At 37.3% G+C, this 23,037-nt stretch overlaps 1 protein-coding gene across 1 annotated transcript in view; it reads right to left on the minus strand.

Moving 5' to 3' along the window:
- Positions 1-6,976: 6,976 nt before the first annotated feature.
- Positions 6,977-23,037, minus strand: part of tpk2 (thiamin pyrophosphokinase 2) — a 164,681-nt gene continuing 148,620 nt past the window's right edge. Inside the window, exons 7-8 of the mRNA XM_028813644.2 lie at positions 11,749-11,845; positions 6,977-9,538 (exon numbers count right to left, since the gene is read on the minus strand). Of these exons, the coding sequence (XP_028669477.1) occupies positions 9,492-9,538; positions 11,749-11,845 (144 nt within the window). The 3' untranslated portion in view covers positions 6,977-9,491. The remainder of the gene's footprint in view (positions 9,539-11,748; positions 11,846-23,037) is intronic.

The raw sequence follows: 23,037 nt of genomic DNA on the forward strand, positions 1-23,037 counted from the left end.
AGCTTCTTATTGATGTTAGTCTTCTGCCACCAGCTGGGATGCTTGGTTTGTTTCTGGGCTTTTAAATTTCACAAACTGCACACTCACTACTCCATGCATAAGGCATTCCATCTCTGTTGTGCTGAATTATTATTATGTTTTGCTATCTTCTATATTACTTAGGCCCAAGAAACTATAATATATTATTTGTCCTGTATTGCCATCAACTGTTTCTGTCTACATGGCCCTAATTTCCCCAATTCCTAAAAACACCGTCAGCAGTCTCCCACAAACTTAATTTCCCTTATATCATGTTCTACAAACTTTAAAGGTTTGTACTATATCCTGCATCTAATTTAGCACGTTTAAACTTTAAAACCAATATCATAAAATTTGTGTCCTAATGTTGCACCTAATCTTAATGCAAAGTTCCGAATACATTAATATTCACTTTTGTTCCATCCTTTTGTATCAATTACTATTACACAATAAAATTCACATTCTTCATGAAAAACAATAGTTATCAAACAAATGGTGCATTTTGCTTGTATCAAGGGACTTCTAGTTTAAACTTTATCTTCACCTTATATCAATAGATTTAGACATTTTGTCCTGCGTGTCTCTATTCCCATGCTTACTACCATGCTTCATAGTTAACAAATTTCCCTTTATGTTAAACTGTATATTATTAATTCTATAATTAAAATCAATAACCAAGAAAGCTTATATTGAATTGACTTTTAACTGGAAATACTTCAAGTGCTAATATGATAATAACTAATGTAATTAAGTATTACATTACGTGTTAAATCCTGATTATAGTTCAAATTACATACAAATGTTAAAAGTGTTTTTTTTCCACCAAGTATCTATAGACTATCCAAAAATATTTACTCTTACAAAATGCCTTCACTCTGAGTGCTGACCAAGTTATACTAATTAAATTTTCTAAACTTGCTATACAGGTTAAACCCAAAATTATTCAAACTCATAACAATTGTGCAGTACTTTCATTAATAAAACAATAGTTACAAATATTCAAGAAATACATGTTGCTTATGAAAAAGAGTTCTTTGCCTTGCAGTGCTTGAAGATAATTTTGTCTTTCCTACTTCTTAGTTGTTTCAGCCTTCTGCTGCTATGCACCTAAACTCTGGAATAGCTTACCAATTAAAATTCACCAGGCTAATACGGTGAAGCACTTTTAAAAAAAAAAAACTGCTAAAAACACATTATTTTAATATGGCTTTCTCATAGCTTCATTTTAGTTTAACCCTGATATCTGTATGTACATTTAATTATCATTATCATTCCTGGTCGCTTCGAAATCCGTACTAGCCCCTACTTTCTCTGTTGTTCTTTTTCCAGTTTTCTGTGGTGGCGATCTGCGCTGCCACCACCACCCAATCAAAGCACCGTGCTGTCCCTACATTGATGGATTAAATGCCAGAGGTCCACTTGACCATAATCATCAAATTCTTCCATGTGAAGCCTGAAAACCATGAGGACTGATTGAGATAATTTATGTTAGGTAGAATGCTTAGAGGGGGATGGGCGGTTTCGTGGCCTGGAACCCCTGCAGATTTTTTTTTTTTTCCTCCAGATTTTTTTTTTTTTCTTCTGTCCTCCCTGGCCATCGGAGCTTATTTTTATTCTATGTTAATTAGTATTGCCTAATTTTATTTTTATATTTTGTCTTTTTTCTCTTTCTTCATCCTGTAAAGCACTTTGAGCTACATCTTTTGTATGAAAATGTGCTATATAAATAAATGTTTTTGTTGTTTACCATCCATAACTCCATGGTTCAAATATTCCTTGAAAGATGTTGCTTCAGAAAAATAAAGATTAGGTTGTGGTTCTGACTCCCAGGGCAAGAAGAATTCAAGTACTTGGTCAACAACTGTCATAAAATTGCAAATGAGTGGACGAATTGTAAGGTAAATCAAAGACAGTTAAAGTGGGCACTGGCATAGAACATAAAACCCTGTACATTCAAAATGTGAATCGCGTCTTTGGGTCCAATATCCCGAACCAAAGGATATCAATATCTGGAATTCTTCATCTAACAAATGAGGTTCTTGTCTGGATGCCATGCAAGCTGCCCTCAATGATTTTGGACCCACGATGATCTTTTGGCATCAATGGTAACCTGCACAGTTGAATTGTTAGGAGCTGGAAGCTGTGATCCATGGGACTCAAATTTGAGTATGTTGTCCAGAAGTCAATTGGTTGATGGCTTGGTCTACAGTTTAATCCCCTGTCTGGTATGGCTTGTTTCTCCTTGGGAATGGATGATTTATTTGTCTGCAGACCTTTGGCACAGCATAGTCTCCAGGTTCAAATTCAAGTGCTATCATAAACAACATGCTAGGAAAAACAGCTTTTACCTGCAAGTGTAAAGACTTAAAAGTTTTGTTCCATATTATTCAGCATTGCAATACTTCTATCTGTACATGTTTTGAAAGTTACTTATGGATTCCAAAATATCTCAAGGTGTTAGGCCTGTTTCGTTGGGGGTACCCCTTATCAAAAATAATGCTAGCGGTAAAACAGATGGTTATTTTATTCAGTCTCTGTCTCAAAGGCAATTTGCTTTTATGGTTAAAAATCAATTCTGCACCTAGTAAATACAATGGTGAAATTTCCACTCATTGTAGCTATTATGTTCAAAAAATATCCCTCAATAAAAAAAAAAATGTCCACAGTTTCCATAGAATCTAGTTTGTCCATTGTTGTGGACCCCACTCAATTAAAAGCATATTCATCATAAAAAGTAAATATCATAATATAAAATAAAGTCAATGTTAATTATATATATAAATGTAATGAGGTGGGATTAGGAAGGTGTCGGTCGTAAAGTTTTATTTATTATGAGGATGTTCTTCTTCTTAAGTTTGTATATGCTGGGTTCATGTCCAAATGTCTGTTAAAGGCGTTTTCGTTTGATAGCCAAGATTCAGCCAGGTCTCTGGCACTTTTAGTACTGGCCTTAAATCTTACTTGTACATTGTCCCAGTTAAATGTATGTCCAGCTGAATTTGTGTGCATATAAAATCGGTGATCGTTAGTCCTTCCTTCTGACGGTGTTTTGATGCTCCTGTATACGTGTTGTGATTCTTTTTGATGTTTGTCCTATGTATACCACTGGGCAAGAACTGCATGGAATGCTATAAACTGCGTTTTGTGTCTCTGCTGTCGATTTCTTGTTTTTGGCATTAACAAGGACAGTGCACAGATTGTTCGTAGGTTTGTGTGCTATTCTGATGCCTGATTTGGACAGCTCAGGAATAAAAACTACTTTATGATAAACGGGATTCATTCTCTCCCTTTGTGGATCTCCAACTACAAAAATGCAAACCTTATCACAGACCTTCCCTTCCATATTATATATATATATACACACACATATATATATACACACCAAAGGAAAAGCATTCAATTGTCTCAAAATATTCAAACTATTGGCACACAACCTCTGCTGTTACACAAATAACTTTGCAAACTAAACATCGATCTTTCCCCCCTTACAGGAAATGTGGAGAAACAAGGTATCGGTCAGTGAAAACATCTGAATCCTGTCCCATTAAACTTGGCAAGAGCCGAGTTCTCCTATAGAGAACACAAAGATGTCCAGGAGTGGGAAACCAAACAAAAGAAAAGAGAAAGTAGAGTGGTGTGGAGGTTATTAGTTAAAGTCATGTTCTGTGGAGGTTCATATAGAAAATTTTAAAGTATTTCCTTTACTTTCTTATTCCAGTCTTGTACTGCAAATGTCAAAGAAGAAATACACAGTCAGGACTGATAAATTCCTAATTATTTCTAGAAATAAGAGCAAATTAAACTAAAACAGTTAAGCTCCACATTCCCTTTCCCAATTGCTCTAACTTCAGAATATTGTTCAATTATGTGCAGTCTTCAAGAAATGCTGAACACATACCTAAAACAGAAACTTTTCCATGTTATACTAAAAATAACGTGAAGTGTATGATGTGTATAGACTTCAGTCCAAATATCAGATAAATGCGTGCACTGACATTCAAGAATATCACTAAAGAAAAAAACAAAAATCATTCAATTTACATATTAAATGTCTTTGAGTTACAAACCCAAGCTGAAGTATTAATCAACAGGAAAGTTGATATGTCTTCTTGGATGGTACAGAGGTAAGAACTGCTGCCTTATAACTAAAAGGTTCTGGCTTCGAGTCGGGGCACTTCGTGTTTTGAATAGTGAGCTACTATTATTAACTACTATATATATATATATATATATATATATATATATATATATATATATATATATATATATTGTGATATGTGGCCGGCCTTTCATCATGGCCAATACCCCGAGGCCGCCAGGTGGAGCCCTCCCTGCAGCATGGAGGTGCCCCGAATGCCAGCAGGGAATACTGGACAATGTAGTTTTTATCCCCAGCCCTGTTGGATACCTTGGGGCCTGCTAGAAGGCGCTGCAGGGAGGAATGAAGTCTATTTGCCTTACGCCCCGGAAGTACGTCCGAGTCACATGGACAAGGGGAACGATGTGCTTCCGGGGTGAAGAAAGAAGGATTTTTATCTGATCCGGAAGTGTTCCAGGTCACATGGACAGAGAGGGCGAAACACTTCCGGGTCAAGGACTATAAAAGGATTGTGGGAAATCCCAGATGGCGAGCTGAGCTGGGTGGTAGGGTGGCTAAGTATCTGGGAGTGTGGAGGATTGTGAATTATTGTAGTTTATTATTATTGTATGAGTATTGTGGAGAGGAGGGTGCTTTGTGCACGTGTTTGTCCAAATAAATATTATTACAGTAATCCCTCCTCCATTGCGGGGTTTGCGTTCCAGAGCCACCCGCGAAATAAGAAAATCCGCGAAGTACAAACCATATGTTTATATGGTTATTTTTATATTGTCATGCTTGGGTCACAGATTTGCGCAGAAACACAGGAGGTTGTAGAGAGACAGGAACGTTATTCAAACACTGCAAACAAACATTTGTCTCTTTTTCAAAAGTTTAAACTGTGCTCCATGACAAGACAGAGATGACAGTTCAGTCTCACAATTAAAAGAATGCAAACATATCTTCCTCTTCAAAGGAGCAAACAAATCAATAGGGCTGTTTGGCTTTTAAGTATGCGAAGCACCGCGGCACAAAGCTATTGAAGGTGGCAGCTCACACCCCCTCCGTCAGGAGCAGAGAGAGAGAGAGAGAGAGAGACAGATAAAAAAAATCAATACGTGCCCTTCGAGCTTTTAAGTATGCGAAGCACCGTGCAGCATGTCGCTTCACGAAGCAGCTGCACAGAAGGTAGCCAACGTGAAGATAATCTTTCAGCATTTTTAGACGAGCGTCCGTATCGTCTAGGTGTGCGAACAGCCCCCCTGCTCACACCCCCTTCAGCGCAAGAGAGAGAGAGAAAAGTAAGTTGGGTAGCTTCTCAGCCATCTGCCAATAGCGTCCCTTGTATGAAATCAACTGGGCAAACCAACTGAGGAAGCATGTACCAGAAATTAAAAGACCCATTGTCCACAGAAATCCGCGAACCAGCAAAAAATCCGCGATATATATTTAAATATGCTTACATATAAAATCCGCGATAGAGTGAAGCCGCGAAAGGCGAAGCGCGATATAGCGAGGGATCACTGTATTGGACATTTACCTGGTATCTGGAGTCAAATCTGAGGGTTCAAGGGGTCGACAGTGCCTCTATTTGTCACAATATATATATACTGTATATATTATATATAAAATCCTATGCCTAAAGGTGCAACGATTGTATGTCACTTTTTTTTGTCATGCTTTAAATACGCCTTATTTTAAAACCTATATACAGTATATATGTTTGGCATCATTCTTTTCAGAATTTATCAGACTTTAATGTGATGTTGTTAGATTTTCAGATTCTTATTCTGTTTTTAAATTATAAACTAGAAAATATCAGGAACTCATGTCCTGCGAGACAAGACTTAACCAAAAGTGCCAAGAGATTTAACCACACCCGGGGCCGAAAATAAAAAACAAAGAGTAGGACAGCTTGCTCTACATGCTTTTAAATGTTTGAAGCAAGCCAGCAGCTGATCGAGCAAAGAGGAGGTAAAAAGAAAAATATTTGTTTCCCATTGCATCACCATTTAAGAGGGGGTTTCAGAGGTGCGACCGCGTCTCCTTGGGGTGTGTTCAGCCCCCTTCTTCACAACGTGAGTGGCAGACAGGCTGCAACTGGGGGTTGGGCGCCAAAGGTGCCAGGGGGGCTTGCCCCCCTAGTTACTACAATAAAAACCATACATTTGATTTGTGTCTAGCACCTTGTGGAAATTTTGGCTACTTGTAAAAGCTTTTTTTTACTATTATTCAGTTTTATTCTGTCAGTAACGTTCATATGGTACAACAAACTTGCCTCTCCCTCGCTGAGTTGATGACGTTTATCTCTATTCTTTTCACAAGAGCAGCAATGACCACAGTTGGTACTGTGGTTGATGCCTGCTCAGAACTATTTGTTGTACCGGCAATCAAAGATACAATGTCCCCTTACCACTATCAGACTATCATAGGGAATTTGCGCTTTGACAACAAAGCCACTGTGCAGAACGTCTGAAAAACGTTAGGTTTGCTGTGATTTTGGACATCTGGCAACATTTTGTTGAAAGTTGTGTTTTGAGTTACAACCCAGGGCAAAGACTTTCAGAGTCTGTGGTCATAAAGCTTACGGAGCCGTTTCTGGACAAAGGCAGAACTGTAACAATGGACAGCTTCTTCACAGCACTTTTGCTGGCTAATAGACTGCTGCACCACAACACAACTCTGTTTGGCAACATAAGTAAAATGGGACATCCACCTGCAGCTAAAGTCACTTCAGTACGCAAGCTACTCTCCACCCTATTGCATAGATCTGGCAGTGCCATGCTGACGGTGTATGCACTCAAAAATAAGAAGTCTGTCTGCAAACGCGGAGTACAGGCAAAAAAGAAAAAAAAAAAACATGTTCAAATGAGAACTCATGTTCAAATGGCATAGCATTTTCAAATAGCTGATGTTTTCAAAAATGTGACTGAGAGAATAAAACTGAATAAAAAAAAAAACAAAAAACACTAACCTTTACAGGTGCCATAAATTTACCCTGGCTCTTACAGACATAGATCAAATGTATGCTTTTATTGTATAATAGTAACAATAAGAGCAGCTCACTACTCAAAATGGTAATTCTGGGAAGAGCCCAAAATCTAACCCATGACCTCTTGATTATGAGTCAGCAGTTCTTACCGCTGCACCACCCACGCGGTCGTGTCAGCATTTTACCTTAACACTAGAATTACCAGAGCCTACGAAAAAACTCGAAGATCCAGCCCACCTTAAATCCGTTCGCACCTCTCTGTCAGCGTCTTTTGTCCTGTAAATGTGCCGATAAAGACAAGCAGCAAGCAGCCTGCTATTCCATCCCTCCACAGCTGCAGAACATGCACAAAGTTCTCCCAGCTCATGCCTTGATTGATTATCTGGGAGTGAAGTGCTGGAGTTTTAGAGTGGAAATAATAGATGGTTATTTGGAACACATGCATTTCATGCGTGTTCCGTTTCTACAATAATCTGTGTAAACACATTGTTAAAACAGAAACGTTTTCATATTCTAGTAGTAATTGACAAAATGTTGGCATAAACTATATAATGTGTGAAGCCTAAAGTCCAAAGATCAAATAAATACTTTCACAAAAGGTTCAAGGATAAAACAACAGCTTCCGTGGCATAGCGATAAGATTTGCTGACTTGTAATCAACAGTCCCCAGTTCGATCCTGACTGCCTCCTATATTTGCCGTTTTCAGTAGTGAGCTGCTCTTATTGTTAATATTATACAGTACACACATACATTTGGTTTGCGTCTGTATCAGACGGTGTACATTTATAATACTTGTGAAAGTTACCATTTTATTTTCACTTTTATTCTCTCAGTCACGATCATGATACATACTATGGCCCCCCCACCCAGGGATCTGATGCTGATAGTTTTTATTTAAATTGGGAGTAACTGTAGATGTGAGTGGTGTTTTGAGGCAATGGAACTGGACATTTTCTGATTCTGAGGGATAAAAGCTGACACACAAACGCTGGTGAATCTGCCTTCTTCATATCTCACCATCACTTGATTTTTTTTTTATTCAGTTTTATTGGTATAATAAATAAAAAAGGTTCACATTTCGTAAATGTAGCCTGATTTCTTTTTCTTTGTTTATATTCTTGAATAAATGCGCACTTGTGTTGTTATACGTGTACCTTTTGTGAAAGTGTTTATTTGATATTTGGATTTCAGTCTTCACACATTATACACTTCATGTCAAAATGCTGTTAGTACTATAACATGCAAAAACTTTCTGTTTTAGCTACGTGTTCAACATTTCTTGCATTTCCTGTCATCCTACATTTACACAGATTGTTGTAGGCACGGAACACACATGAAATGCATGTGCTCCAAATAACGACATATTATTTACCTTATACAACTCCAGTCACCAGACACCCAGATAAACAAGAATTGAGCTAGGAGAACATTTTCCCCCCCGAGTTCAGCTGCGCGTTGGTGGGGAGATGGGATATCAGAGTGCTTGATCGATACATTTATAAAACAAAAGACGCTGATGAGGAGAGGTGCAAAGGAATTTAAGGTGGCCTTGGAATATTAGTTTTTTTGTAGGCTTCAGGGATTCTAATGTTGAACTCACTGACCTCTTCAATATGACCCATTCTACTGTAACATTTGTCAAAGGAGATTGCATGGCTATGTGGTTGCTTTTATGCACTTGTTAATTAATCATGGGTGTTGCAGAGACATCTGAACTTAATAATTTGGAGAGGTCTCCACATACATTTGGAAATACAGTGTACCAACTTTCAGATTTTTGTTTTTCCATGGTTAGGACTGCAGGGGAAGAAAACTTTAAATTGGTTGCTGTGCACATAAGGCAACATTCAACTTTTGCTTAGACCTCATACAGCATACTAACATAATTGGACAATTCAGATACATCTTCAGAATGGGATAAACCCAGAGACCATAGCCAAGAACATGACAACTCCACACAGAGAGTTAACATTTCTCATTCTCTTGTTAATAGTGTCTGGAGTAATGTACTGGGCCTCAGACATACAAGTCTTTGTGGCTATCAGACAGTCATTGTTCTATCACTGAACTCCTAACATACTTTGGTAATGGGACTATTCAGCTGGTACCTTTACTAGAGACTTGCATCTTCCTTGCTTCACCTATATGTGAACACTGATATCCCTTGATTTGTGCATTGCCAAATGTGACAAGGTCTAGTAGAGTATTGGCAATGCTGAGTTCTGAACAGTTTGACTTGTTGACCATGCAGCTCAAAACAGGAAAAAAGGTTAAGAAGTGGATAAAAATCAAAAAGTTTTAAATGTGGAGATGAAGTAATGCTGAATAATTTGCAAACCTATACCAACATAACATTTCCTTCTTAATATTCAGAATTAATTTATCTTCTGCTTTGCTTCTTGTCATATAGACTGGTGAAGGCCTGATATAAGCTCCTGGTAATGTGACTCTAAAATAAACAAAATTAAAAATAATGACATACTGTATTACAAATATTAAACACAATATATTTTGCTGTCATAATAGAAATGATGTACAGCATACCAGGTATGTGACAAAAATGCCTAGTAAGAATATAAATTGCTGACTTAAGCAATAAAGGTACACAGCTACTAGCTACTCTGAGTATAAATTGCTTTGATAGTAACTAAATACCAAAATGCAAATGGTTTCACCCCATTGGTAAACTAAATGTGGGAAACTGTGCTAAAGATCTAACAATACTTTGACGAATTTTGTTTAAACCATTGTTTCATATCCTTTCACAATTTTGTCTTCTCCTTGCAATTCATGATTTGTAACTTTATTGTCTCTAGCTCACTTTCTTCTTTTCTGCTTCTCCTCCAACTGTTTTATCCAAGCATCTAATTTTTTGACTCCCTTTCTCATTTCAGATTCATCACCTACTATAGATTCTCTGCCTGCCCTTTCAACTTATTTTACTGTGCTGAAATTGTTCCATCATCAAACATAATCTGATGAACTAGAACAAAGTGATAACTGCATCAGTGTATTTTGCATTAGGTCAAATCTTTTTAAAGTGTTGCTGGACTGCAACAGACTTCTGGTTATAATAATCAAGAATGGGATATCAATGAACAGCTTGACTGAAAGAGTATCTACAGTATTTTAGGGACCACTTGACTGAATCTTTGAAATTTGCAGATAAGGTGTCCTCTTGGCATTAACTGACTGTGATTTACTGAACAATTTACCAATGAAGCATTCACCTTAGAATGTAATGTAATAGAGATAAGAACCACACCTTCAAAAGACAGTGATTTAAACTCTCTAATTTAGGTTGGCTACTTTCTCATTGCTTACAGTGAGAAAGTATCTTCTCATCTTAGTAATGAATAGGGGTAAATGTGACTGTGAGATCACTCAAAAGACTGAGACAGTAGCAGCAGTAATTCTTCCACCAATTATTGTAAGGTGGTGGTCAGGTAACAGCTAAGTCATTGGATAAACCATATGCTCTACTTGTCAAATTATGCTCCATTTTTCACCTATTGTTATGTGCTCTAATAGTGACTAGAAAAATGACAAACAACCAAACTGTGATCATTGCACAGACATGGGCTCAATCTCAATGACAGTTTAAGATATTTGAGGAAAAAGTAATCCTATACAACAATCTTAGAACAGAGCAGCTGCTCCTTCAGACTGAAATAAGACAGTTGATGGGCAGTTGCACCTGCCCTATGGAGGTGTTCTAGATAATGCAGAACAATGTAAAAATGTTTGAAATAGTGTAGGTTATTCAGGAGCTGAACACTATTGCTAGTGTTAGCAAAGTCTATTCTAACACAGGCCATTGTTAAGGCAAACACCCCAAGGGAAAACATAAAAAATAGACAAAACGTGTTGCTTAGCTAACTGGTGGTTCCACATTGACCCTTGTGGGAGTTGGAGTGTAAGTGTGGGCTCTGCATAGACTGTTGCCTTGTCCAGGACTGCTTTATGTCTTGAACACAATGCTGCAGACTCCAGCCAGTACACTCATGAATGTACTTAAACAGGTAGAAGAATGTAATGTTATAACTCGCCTATACTAAATGAAAACTTTATATGGTGGTAATACTCATTTTTTTGTCTGATTTGGCCTCACAGTGCCTAAATATGTTGAGAAAAGAACTTAAGGAATTTGAAGACACTGAGATATCACTCTTGGTCGGTTTCAATGGTGTCCCTAAATTATGAAAAATTAACTGACAGGGAATCCATGCTCTCAATAGTTTAAAAAATGATGCTATTGTGTATTCATGAGATTCCCAGATTAAGCAGAAAAAGACTAATGTTCTCTGTACCTCTAAGAAGATGTGCAAATAAAGAAACATAAGACAGGAGTGGAATGTTAGGAAAAGTGACTTCATAACAATAATATCAAAGACAAACATTTTGTTTCATCCTAGTTTTTCTTATTAAAAAAAAAGAATACAAATACTAACATAGAAAATTCAAATAATGCAAAGGTCAACCCTTCAGGCACTTCAAATTTCTCTCAAGTATGGCCCTAAGGCAGGTCATTTTGGTACTTTACTTACACATGTTAAATTTGCTTTTATTTTAGTAATTTCTATGTAAGATCACTCCTGACATAATATAGAAACTTAATTTAACTCATAATGAAGATATAAGCATTTGAACATCACCTACCAGAGTCAGGACTCAGGTAAGAGTGCCGAATCAAGAAATCTAAAGCAACCATAGCACAGTTTGGTTTAAAGTCAGTAGAAACAATGGCTTCCTTCACCTGTGAAAATATATATATATATCATATTGGAATAAGCATGTAATTGTTGACAAATTATTGCATTATAAGTGATAACAGCATTTCTAATGGTACTGATCCTTTTGCTTAAAGTATACCATCTTAGCTTTTCTAATTAAGAAAATTTTTTTGGTTGACATCTAAATCACCTTACCTTCTATTTAGCTTTTGAGTTCTTTTGCTAGCTTCTTGTCTTGTAAGCAAAAATAGTAATGATTCATAATTTTCATAGCATGCACAATGTTATAATTAGTGAACAGTTTTATATTTTAAAAATAAGAAAATGAATATGTACAAAACATGACTGCTAATATAAAAAATAAATTATAACTATTAAGATTCAGTCTTGTCATTAGAATAGAACAGACTATTATAAGATTGGAGCAGAAATGTAACCATATAATCGCAAAAGACCACAAATCATTTAAAATGATAAATAAAATGTTACACATGTACATTTTATCATCAACAAGGGCAGCAAACAGGAATTTGTTTGAAATCTGGTACACTTTGTACCCAATCTGAAAGAAATACATTATGGAATGTTGATTCAGTGTGAATTGCATTTCCGTGAGAGTTGACTATCCAATAGCACAATGTGGAGGGCTATTGGCAAACAGTAACATGTAATCTTGTACAAGATTTCTTAAGCAATTCCTTACAACATGTATTACTGTACTTAAAAATGCAAATCAGTATATGTATGTGGGGCATTGCAAAGTCACCACACATCCTACATGCTCATAAACATACAAACATATCCACTGAACTGGTCTAACAAAAAACTACGTCCTCTGTATGAAATGAGTCTGATTTAAAATAAAAGTGTGGTTTAAACACAAACTTCGTAAAACTGTAACTTCCTCACATGGCAGCATTGATTGCTAACCCCATTTTCCTCTCTTCAAAAATTCCACTACCATCAATTGGTGAAAAATAAAAATAAACACACAGTATCATAACCCTTGTAAATGACCCACAAGAAAAATTTACTTTAATAAAATAAACACTTAAGTTTATCTGGCAATTTACAATTAAGGAAAACATAACTTAAATGATTTAAAAAATGTGTAGCAGTTGCAAGATGCTAAGATTCACACAGAGACACAGACCAGTGGCTCAACTATTTATAAAGAACATATACATAAAATAATGAAGAGAAAATTAAACAATATTACACAAAAACACGTACACAAAAGCCCTCCCCAGTTCCACGACAGCGATAATTTTTTGCATAAACTATATACAATTGTGCTCATAAGTTTACATACCCTGGCAGAACATGCTGATGTCATCCTTATGTGTTAAATTTGAAAAAGAAGTGTGGAGTGTGTTTTGCTACTGCTGTGTGAGAGTTAACTAAAATACAAATTTTGATCCTAAGCCTTTTGTTTTTTTGTTGCTGCCAAGCAGCAGTGTGGAAATTTTTAAAGCTTTTTTTCTGCACAGGAGCAAAAGTAGCTGAGTATTTGAAGAAGTGTTTACAAACTTGTTCGTTAAAGCGTTGGCAGGGCAAGGTGAGGCGAGTCGGGAACGAAACTAGTAGCTAAAACGGGCATGTCTATAAGTAAGTAACTGGTGTTGTAGCGTCAAATAGTTTAAAGTAACAGTGATTCCTTAGTGGGAAGATGTTAAGGCATAAAAGAGTAATGTATACAGTATATACAGTTGTGCTCATAGTTTTACTTACCCTGGCAGAATTTTTAAGATGTGTACCATACCTTAAAGTAAAAGATGACTGATCAGGCAAAGCACATTTCATTTACTTTTAATGGAATCCAAGTTAAAATATAAGACATCACAGAATACCACAACCATTAAACAAAAGGTAGTAATAAGGAAAATAGTAAGATGGTCCCCATTCAAAAGTTTTCATACTCTTAATTCTTACTACTGTTAATTGCCCTCTTTAGCATCAATGATGGCATGAAGTCTTTTGTGATAGTTGTGGATGAGCTGGTACAGCTGCCAATTCTTCTTGGTGAAAAGCATGCACGTCCCATAAACTCTTGGGTTGCCTTGCATGAACTGCGCATTTGAGATCTCTCCAAAGTGGCTCAATAAAATTGAGGTCAGGAGACTGTGATGGCCATTCCAGCACCTTCACTTTTTTCTGCTGTAGCTGATATTTCAACTTTTCCTTGTGTTTTGGATCACTGATCCAAGTGCATCCCACACACAGCTTCTGGACTGATGAATGTAAGTTGTCCTTCAATATTTTCTGGTAACATGCTGCATTCATGCTGCCATCAAGTTTAATTAAGTTACCTGTGCTGATGCAGCTCACACACCCCCAGGACATTAGAGATCCACCTCCATGCTTCACAGGGATGGTGTACTTTGTGTATACCTGACCGTGGCCCAGTAACAATAGAACCCCTAACTTTCTACTTTTTTTTTTTTAATCAGAGTGTGAACACTACTGATAAGCATTTTCAGATCTATGAATCTCTTTTTATATCCTTTAACTGATTTATACAAATCAACAATCTTTTCTTCGAGGTCCTTTCACAGTTCTTTTTCTTTCCCCATGGCTCGGTATCCAGCAAAGTCAGTACAGCTCTGCAAGAATTTAAATTGACTCTTTATATACAGACACCATTTACAATCAAAGTAGTTACAGGTGTGGACACCTTCCCTTAATTACCCTTAATTTGAACCTGTGTCAACTTGTGTGTTTATTATCAGCCCCAACATTCCAGGGTAAGTAAACTTTTGATCAGGCCCATTTGAGTGATTTCAGTTATCATTTTGATTTAAAAAGGGTACACACAATTATGTGATATTAAATTGCCTTGCCTGAGGACACTATGTAATTAAAAGGAAAGTATTCTGCACAATTACTTACATTTTCAAACAATGGCCAATATTTCACAAACTCTGTCAGGGTATGTAAACTTATGAGCACAACTGTACATGAAACCGAACAAAACAGACACTACTCAGTAAACAATTGACACCAACAATAGAGTCTAACAGTCTGTACAGCAGAAGTAGATAACAATAAAGTTTGGAATGTAAAACATTGTGAACAGCCCTCTGAAGGAAATGTAAAGTTTTGTCCTACTAGGTTCCGGTTGCAGTGTGAAGATTTAGCATGACTTGGAGTGCTCCCCATTGCTTTGAGGATGTTGAGTTACTAATTAGGAATCACAGGGGGTAATGGATTACGAAACTGTCATGTCTACTCACCTTAGTTTCAAATTTCAGTAGCACTTTAGTTTAGGTGCTGCAAAAATGCATCTATTACTCATTAACTCTTATGTAAATTACATCTCTACAATACAGACAGAAAAGGAAATTGGTCGCCGGACTGAACCTGAGCAAAACCATATTTAATTGCAAACGAGAAGAAGGAATTTCTGTAATTGAACCTATATACAAATTTAAAATAATCTGATAAACAGCCCTATAAGACTATGATGCCTCTTTATCCAAATCTTAACATAATTAAAACAGCACTTTCTGCATCAAAAATATGAGAAAATCACTGATAAGAGTTAAGGTTACTTCTGTTTTCTGACTGTGATAAAAGTCACAGAGAAATGATCTCATGATTCTAACACTGCAGTTGCAAAATTAATCATAAACATCTGGGCTTTATGAAATGTCTAGCCATGAAGGTCAGTGATCATTCCTTATTTCCAAAAACAGCTTTTTCTCCCCACCAGAGATTCTCTGCAGCTCCTCAATAACACCTGGTAGTGAACTGGTTCCAATGAAAACCAAACTTTTTAATGAATTTGAGCAAATACTATTTTTATCATTATGATAACATGTAGAAGCTTACTGACTTTGTACATCAGTATCACTGTTTTTAAGAGGACAGTTTAAAAAAAATTCTACACAATGTATAAAGGTATAATGCTAAGTGTGCTGTAAAATTTTGTATTTTTAAATATGTAATGTGACTCCTGACTTTCAGCTTTTCTCAACATAGGTTTAAATGAAACAAAGGTGAGCATTCACTGTGTTGGATTGTGCTAGCGTGAGTCCATAAATCTTTGGGCACGGTTTACTACATGCAGCCCTGTTTTGTCTGACAAGGTGCAAAACAATGGTTACCCCAAAATCCTGCCTGACTATGCCAATTGTTTTGTCTTGGTAGAGTAATATATTGCTCTACTTTCCCCTATTGTATTATTAATATGTAGCCTTTGTCAGAATGCCTAATCTCACAGACTTACCACTGTTTATAAGGTATTATTGTAGACCTAAATATTACTTTTGTTCTACAAGAATACATTTAAACATACAAAGACTCAGCACTCTTGACTATAGGCCATTTATCAGCCAAGAATACCTTCTTCTTATCGTACTGTCCCTTCTTTTGAGTAGCGCCCTCACTCTCAGCCTTATAAACCTCGCAGCACAGAAATAATGGCAAAAAATCTGGCTGTCACCAGGTGCTCAAAGAAATCTAACTTATTAATTCAATCACTCTAGACATTAAGACAAAGCATAGAAAGTTAAAAGCAGCATGGTATTTATTACAAAAATAATAATAATACCACTGGAACAAAGAATAATAGAAAATAGGTACTGATAGGAAAGTCTGAATATATATAGTCTTTAGGAAAAGCTTACGAAAAAGTTACAGATGACAAGGATGAATGTCCCAGGGAGGCGTTTGATTTAGCAATCGATGTTCATGATGCCTTTCTGACGACCAATGCCGTCTTCGTCTGTTCCTCTTCTTCTCCTCCTTCTCTTTGCTTCTTCTCCTTCTTCTCCTCTTCCAAACCAAGGCATATTTATTATGAAATGTCAAGCCTTGGTTTCACAACACATGCACCTGATTGGCTGGCTGTCAATGTGACTGATGAATTTTGCTCAAACTCTTAAAGTTCTTTGATATTTCCTCAGTTTCCCTTTCCCAGGCCATAAACCCCAAATGTTCTCCCAGATGTCCTTCCATAAAGTAATCAATAGCCTGAGGTGTCAGTTTAGCATCCTTTCCCAGGCTGTAAAATAATTGAGCCCCCAGACTGTCTTCCTTTCAATGTAGGAAACAGCTGTTTTAAAAGTGAGGTGTAAGAAAACCTGCTTTGATTTGTCTTAATTGTAGTTCATCTGTTTTATCTTGACCTAAATATAATGGAAAATTAAACCAAAATGTACAGATTTTATACACCATAACAAGCCCAGAAGGACAATAGTAAATTATTTATCTCCTGATGGCTACCCTGTCGAATTTTATAAGAAATTCTCCACTCAGCTAGCTCCCCTTTTATTAGCAACATTCATAGAACAATAAAACTACCGCAAACTTTTCACCAAGCATTAATCACTGTCTTTCCTAAACAAAATAAGGACTTATTACAATGTGCATCATACAGACCAATTTCACTTCTGAAGAATGATGTCAAGATACTCTCCAAAGTCCTAGCTAGAAGGATGGAGAAAGTGTTGCCTTCGGTAATATCACAAGATCAAACTGGATTAATTAAAGGCCGACACTTAGCTTCCAATCTTCAACACCTGTTTAATGTAATACATTCACCCAAAGTCTATCACCCCAGAGATATTATTATCGTTGGATGCAGAAAAAGCATTTGATATGATTGAATGCAACTACCTTTTCACTACATTAGAGAAATTTGGGTTTGGCCTGAACATTTGTGCATGGATGAAACTATTGTATACCAATCCAGAAGCTTCAGTTTGTATTAACAACATTAATTCAGACTACTTTAGAATAGAACGTGGTACCAGACAAGGATGCTCCTTGTCACCAGTACTTTTTGCAATCGCCATTTAGCCACTGGCAGTTCACTGTCGAAATGCTTATTAGATAAAAGGGATTATCAGAGTAGGACTTGAACAGAAAATTTCTCTATATGCAGATCATATGGTACTGTATATGTCAGACCCACACAATACTATAAAGCTCTTTATCAACAAAATTTTGCCATCTGTATGGAAAAAATTTAGCAAGACTTGCATAGATGGTCAAACTTTCATTTCACTTTAGCTGGAACAATTAACGTTGTTAAGATGAATATCCTTGCTAAGCTTCTCTTTTTATTTCAAAACATTCCAATATACATCAATAAATCATGTTTTAAGTAGTTAGATTCAACCATAACCTCATTTATTTGGAATTCAAAACATCCACGTATCCAAAGAGTGACCCTACAAAGACCTAAGGCAGAAGGTGGCATGGCTCTACCTAACTTTCAGTTTTATTACTGGGCAGCAAACATACAAGCTATAAAAACCTGGACATGGACACAAATAGATGAACATACACAGGCTTGGTCTGCAATAGAAATAAAATCCTGCAGTACTTCTTTATATTCTCTACTTTGTGCCCCTATAAATGCAAGTTATCGCCAGTATGCTAACAACCCAATTGTGCTTCACTCACTCAGAATATGGAACCAATGTAGGAAGATTTTTAAGATAGAGAAGTTTTTATCTGTGGCATCACTGCACGAGAACTACCTTTTTCAACCCTCGCAAACATATGCAGTTTTTAATATCTGGAAAACATTTGAGATTAAATCACTTAGAGATCTGTACATAGACAATGTCTTTGCATCCTATGAACAATTACATTTCAAATTTAACTTTCCAACAACACATTTCTTTCACTATCTTCAAATTAGAAACTGTGTTAAACATAACCTGGCCAATTTTCCTCACCTCCCAACTTCCACTATGCTGGAAAAAATATTGCTCAGTTTCGAGGACTCAGACAGCATTTCTACAATATATAAAACCATTTTACAGTCCCTCCCTTTCAAATATCCAAGAGGACAGTGGGAAAAGGATTTTATTTGACTTGCTCTTGAAGACACAGATCCCCTTAATTGTTTCATTTTGCTTAATTAGCAGCCAAACAATCAAGACACTATATAAAAGCGGTTGGGATTGTCCTTCCATCCCGTGAGTGCAAAGCGTAGCGGTATTCCGCTTATCACAGACTTACTACTTGCGGCTTGCGGTAGGAAGTGACATGATGTGAGCAAAGTTCTGGTGCTCCCATCGTTCACTTGCTTTTGTGCGCGTTCTTGGAGATTAGGTAGGCTATTTTTAGATTTGTATACAAAGAAATTTTGTCCTGCCTTACTTCTTCTAACTTGGTCACTTTATTAGCAGTCATTCATTGACTTTTGCGACACGACATTGTTTTTGCGCTGATTCTCTGTGGCTTCTCATTCCCAACACTTACATGCCTGGAGCACACACAAATTGAGGATTGTCTCGAACAACAATCTGCTTTTACGGTTGAAAGAAAGCATGCTGCAGAACGTCAACGCAAGCAACACAAGTTTAACACAAGAATGTCGCGAAGAAACTTGCCGTGCTGATCGAAAAAGGAAACAAAATTGGCGCCAAAACCTAACTCAAGAAGGTCGAGAGGAAACACGGCGTGTTGAACGTGAAAGCAAACAAAAGTACAGGTGAAACCTAAGTCAAGAAGCTCGCGAGAAAACCTGCGAAAGAAATCAAAAACGTTCACAGGATCAACGCAACGAAATTAATGTTGTGAAAAGAGTTCATAACAGGCCTGGACAAAAAATTGCTTTGGAGGACATGTCCGAAGACGACATTCTTCAACATAGTTGTGGTATTTTTAATCAAAAATGTGTACATTGTGGCGCAAAATTCTTCTCATTAGAAAAAAATACTAGGAACGAATATACTATGTGTTGTAAGAACGGAAATGTTAAACTTCAGCCTCAGAGGGAATGTCACTTATTCCAAAACCTGCTGACAGGCATGCATTTACACTCGAATAATTTTATGGCCAGTATTCGATCTTATAATAGTTCAACTGCATTTCCATCTGTTGGCGCGAAATTGGCTACCCCTCCTGGACGCGGTTCATATGGTTTTAGAATTCATGGATCCATTAACCATCGTGCGGGAACATTACATCCTGAAGGTGATGAAAACCGAGTATATGCACAATTGTATGTACAAGATTCAAGTGTGGCAGCAGAGGCAAGGGTTACTAATAAAGAAAATCAAAATTGTCTTCCTGATTTGATGCGAGAACTGAGCGAGTTTATGGCTAATAATAATTATTTAGCGAAACAATACAAACTTCTTTATCAAGTTGAACAAGAAGCTTTACTTGAAGCTCAAAATCGAAGCGAGGCACATTCTGATATAAAAATGACAATCAGATATGATAAGAAATCTGATATAAAAAGGTACAATCCACAAAGAGTTAACGAAGTGGCTATGATTTTCCAAAGTACAGATGGGGAACCACCTCACAATTGGGACATTTTGATGCATTTAAAATCAAATCACGACAATCAGATTGTGCCAAAAACTCAAAGAATAAGTATATGTCACAGATTTTTAGAAGCAATGACATATCCAGTATTTTTTCCTTATGGTCAGGAAGGATGGCATCTTGATTCGAAAACTACTAATAATAAAACACTCACACAAATGATGTACTTCGCTTACCAATTGCAAGTACGCGACACGTTTAATCTGTTGCTTCATGGAGGTAAACTAATGCAGCAATATTTCGTGGACTCAAATGTTAAGATGGAAGCCAATAGGCTTGAGTTCAATAGAAAACACCAAGAACAATTAAGGGTGTCCTCATATCAAAATTTGAGGCATGAACTTAATTCAGACAACTTACAAGGCGATTTGGCTATCGGGCAAATGATCGTATTACCATCCATGTTCCAAGGAAGCCCGAGAAATATGCAGCAAAGTTATCAGGACGCTATGGCTATTGTACGAAATTATGGCAAACCAGATCTATTTATTACCATGACTTGCAATCCAAAATGGCCAGAAATTACACAAAATCTTAATGGAACCTCAGTCGAATTTAGACCAGACTTGGTTGCACATGTTTTCAATATAAAACTTAAAGAACTCCTAAGCGATTTATACAAAAAACATGTTTTGGGAAAAGTTATTGCAAACGTTCATATAATTGAATTTCAGAAAAGGGGACTGCCACATGCTCATATTTTGTTATTATTAGATAGAGCATTGAAACTAGAAACTCCTGAGCTTATTAATAAAGCAGTATGTGCAGAATTACCTGACTTAATTAAGAAACCCTGGTTATATGAAATCGTAATTAAAAACATGATTCATGGTCCCTGTGGAGCAGAATTTCCCAACGCTTCCTGCATGGATAATATCAAAGGGTGCACAAAAAGTTTTCCAAAAGAGTTTCAACTACAAACGGACCCAGAAAAAAAAGGGTATCCACTTTATAGGCGGCGTGAAGGAGTATGCGCGGTTATAAACGGCAGGACAGTTAACAATCAATGGGTCGTTCCATATAATCCTTACTTACTGCTCAAGTATAACTGTCACATAAATGTTGAAGTGTGTGCATCTATTCAAAGCGTAAAAAATCTCTTCAAAAACGTTTACAAAGGACATGATTGCGCAAATGTAGACCTAACTGAGCGAATTGCCCATGATGAGATCAAAACGTATCTGGATTCAACATATGTCAGTTCTCCTGAAGCAGCATGGAGAATTTTTGGATTCCACATGCATGAACGCAGTCATGCTATTGTGTGCCTCCAAGTGCATTTACCAGAACAGCAATCTGTCGTTATTAGACAAGGCAATGCTGCAGAGGCACTCGAAAGGGCTAAAACCAAGGACACAACCTTAACTGCATGGTTTAAACTAAACCAAACAGATCCAAATGCAAATCGATATTTCTATTATGAAATACCTGAAAATTATGTGCTTAAAACGAAAAATGGTCAGGATACATGAGCCACGTCAGAAAGGACACGATTCTGTTATAGGCCGAATGTACTCCGTCAATATGAAAGACACGGAAAGGTATTTCCTACGGCTGCTCCTTTTACATGTATCAGGAGCTAAAAATTTCGAAGACCTTAAAACTTCAGGAGACCAAGTGTATGCAACTTTCAAGAAGCTGCAAAAATCAGAGGCTTGACAGAAAATGCTGATATCTGGAACGAAACTCTTACTGATGCAAGCTTGGTATGTATGCCTAAGCATCTTCATGAGATATTTGCATATATATTAGTTTTCTGTTCTCCTGCAAATGCTACTTATTTATGAGTATTACATAAGGCAGCTCTAACTGAAGATTACACAAGACAACAAGGTGAGCAAAATGACCACCAAGATTGCCAAAATTGCAGGCCCTGTCATTTTGTGCTCCGAGATATTGCAAAGATTCTCGGTTCCTCAGGGAAAAAATTAACAGATTACGGTTTGCCAATTCCTCCTGCTAATCTTCCAGAATCTGATAATCAACAATATGATCCTGAGGTAGAAAGACAAAAGGCCGAAGCGATGGCTGCCATGTCAAATGGCAGCAAAGAGCTGCTTTTAATGGCATCATGAAGGCCATCGATGAAGGAGCAAATCCTAGATTATTTTTCATTGATGGCCCAGGTGGGAGTGGGAAAACATACTTATATACAACTTTAATAAGTACCTTACGAGGAAGATCTGAAACTGCACATGCCTGTGCTTCTACTGGCATTGCTGCTAATTTACTTCCAAGTAGACGAACATATCATTCAATGTTTCCCTTAGGAATAAATATTTTGGAGACAATAGTTTCCGCAATTACGCCTCGCTCAAAAGTGGCAAAATCCCTCAGAGAATCTAAATTAGTTGTGTGGGATGAATCCACTATAGCATCTTCACACGCATTAAATTCAGTAGATAGATTGATGCGGGATATAAATTCCAGTGCGCACTTTCCTTTTGGGATGTGGGGAACAGCCCGGATACAGACAGGTAGACAAGATGTTATCACCCAACACACGTTTATTTACATTATTTACATATATTGTAGTGCACAATACCCAGTGCCGCAGCACCAGTCACCCCTTAAGTCCTGGCCACAACACAATGCCTTCTCCAAGTCTCTGGTCCGCCTCCATTCCTCTTCACCAAGCTTCGTCCTCTTCCACCCGACTCTTGCCCCTGACGGGAGGGAGACGGCCCCTTTTATACACCCCGGATGGACTCCAGGTGCATCCTAAGGGCTTCTGTAGCCACACCCCTGTGTGGCGGAAGCTCTGTCGGTGTATCCGGAAGTCCTTCGGGTGTCCCCAATACTCTTCCCCCCAGCACTTCTGGGTGTGGCGGAAGTACTGAGGTCCAGGGCTCCCAAGGCATCGGGGCGCCCCCTGGCGGTGACCACGAGCCCCTACAGGGTTGAGCTTACAAGCTCTGTA

The sequence above is a fragment of the Erpetoichthys calabaricus genome, chromosome 11 (genome assembly GCF_900747795.2).
Source record: "Erpetoichthys calabaricus chromosome 11, fErpCal1.3, whole genome shotgun sequence".
Taxonomy (NCBI): domain Eukaryota; kingdom Metazoa; phylum Chordata; class Cladistia; order Polypteriformes; family Polypteridae; genus Erpetoichthys; species Erpetoichthys calabaricus.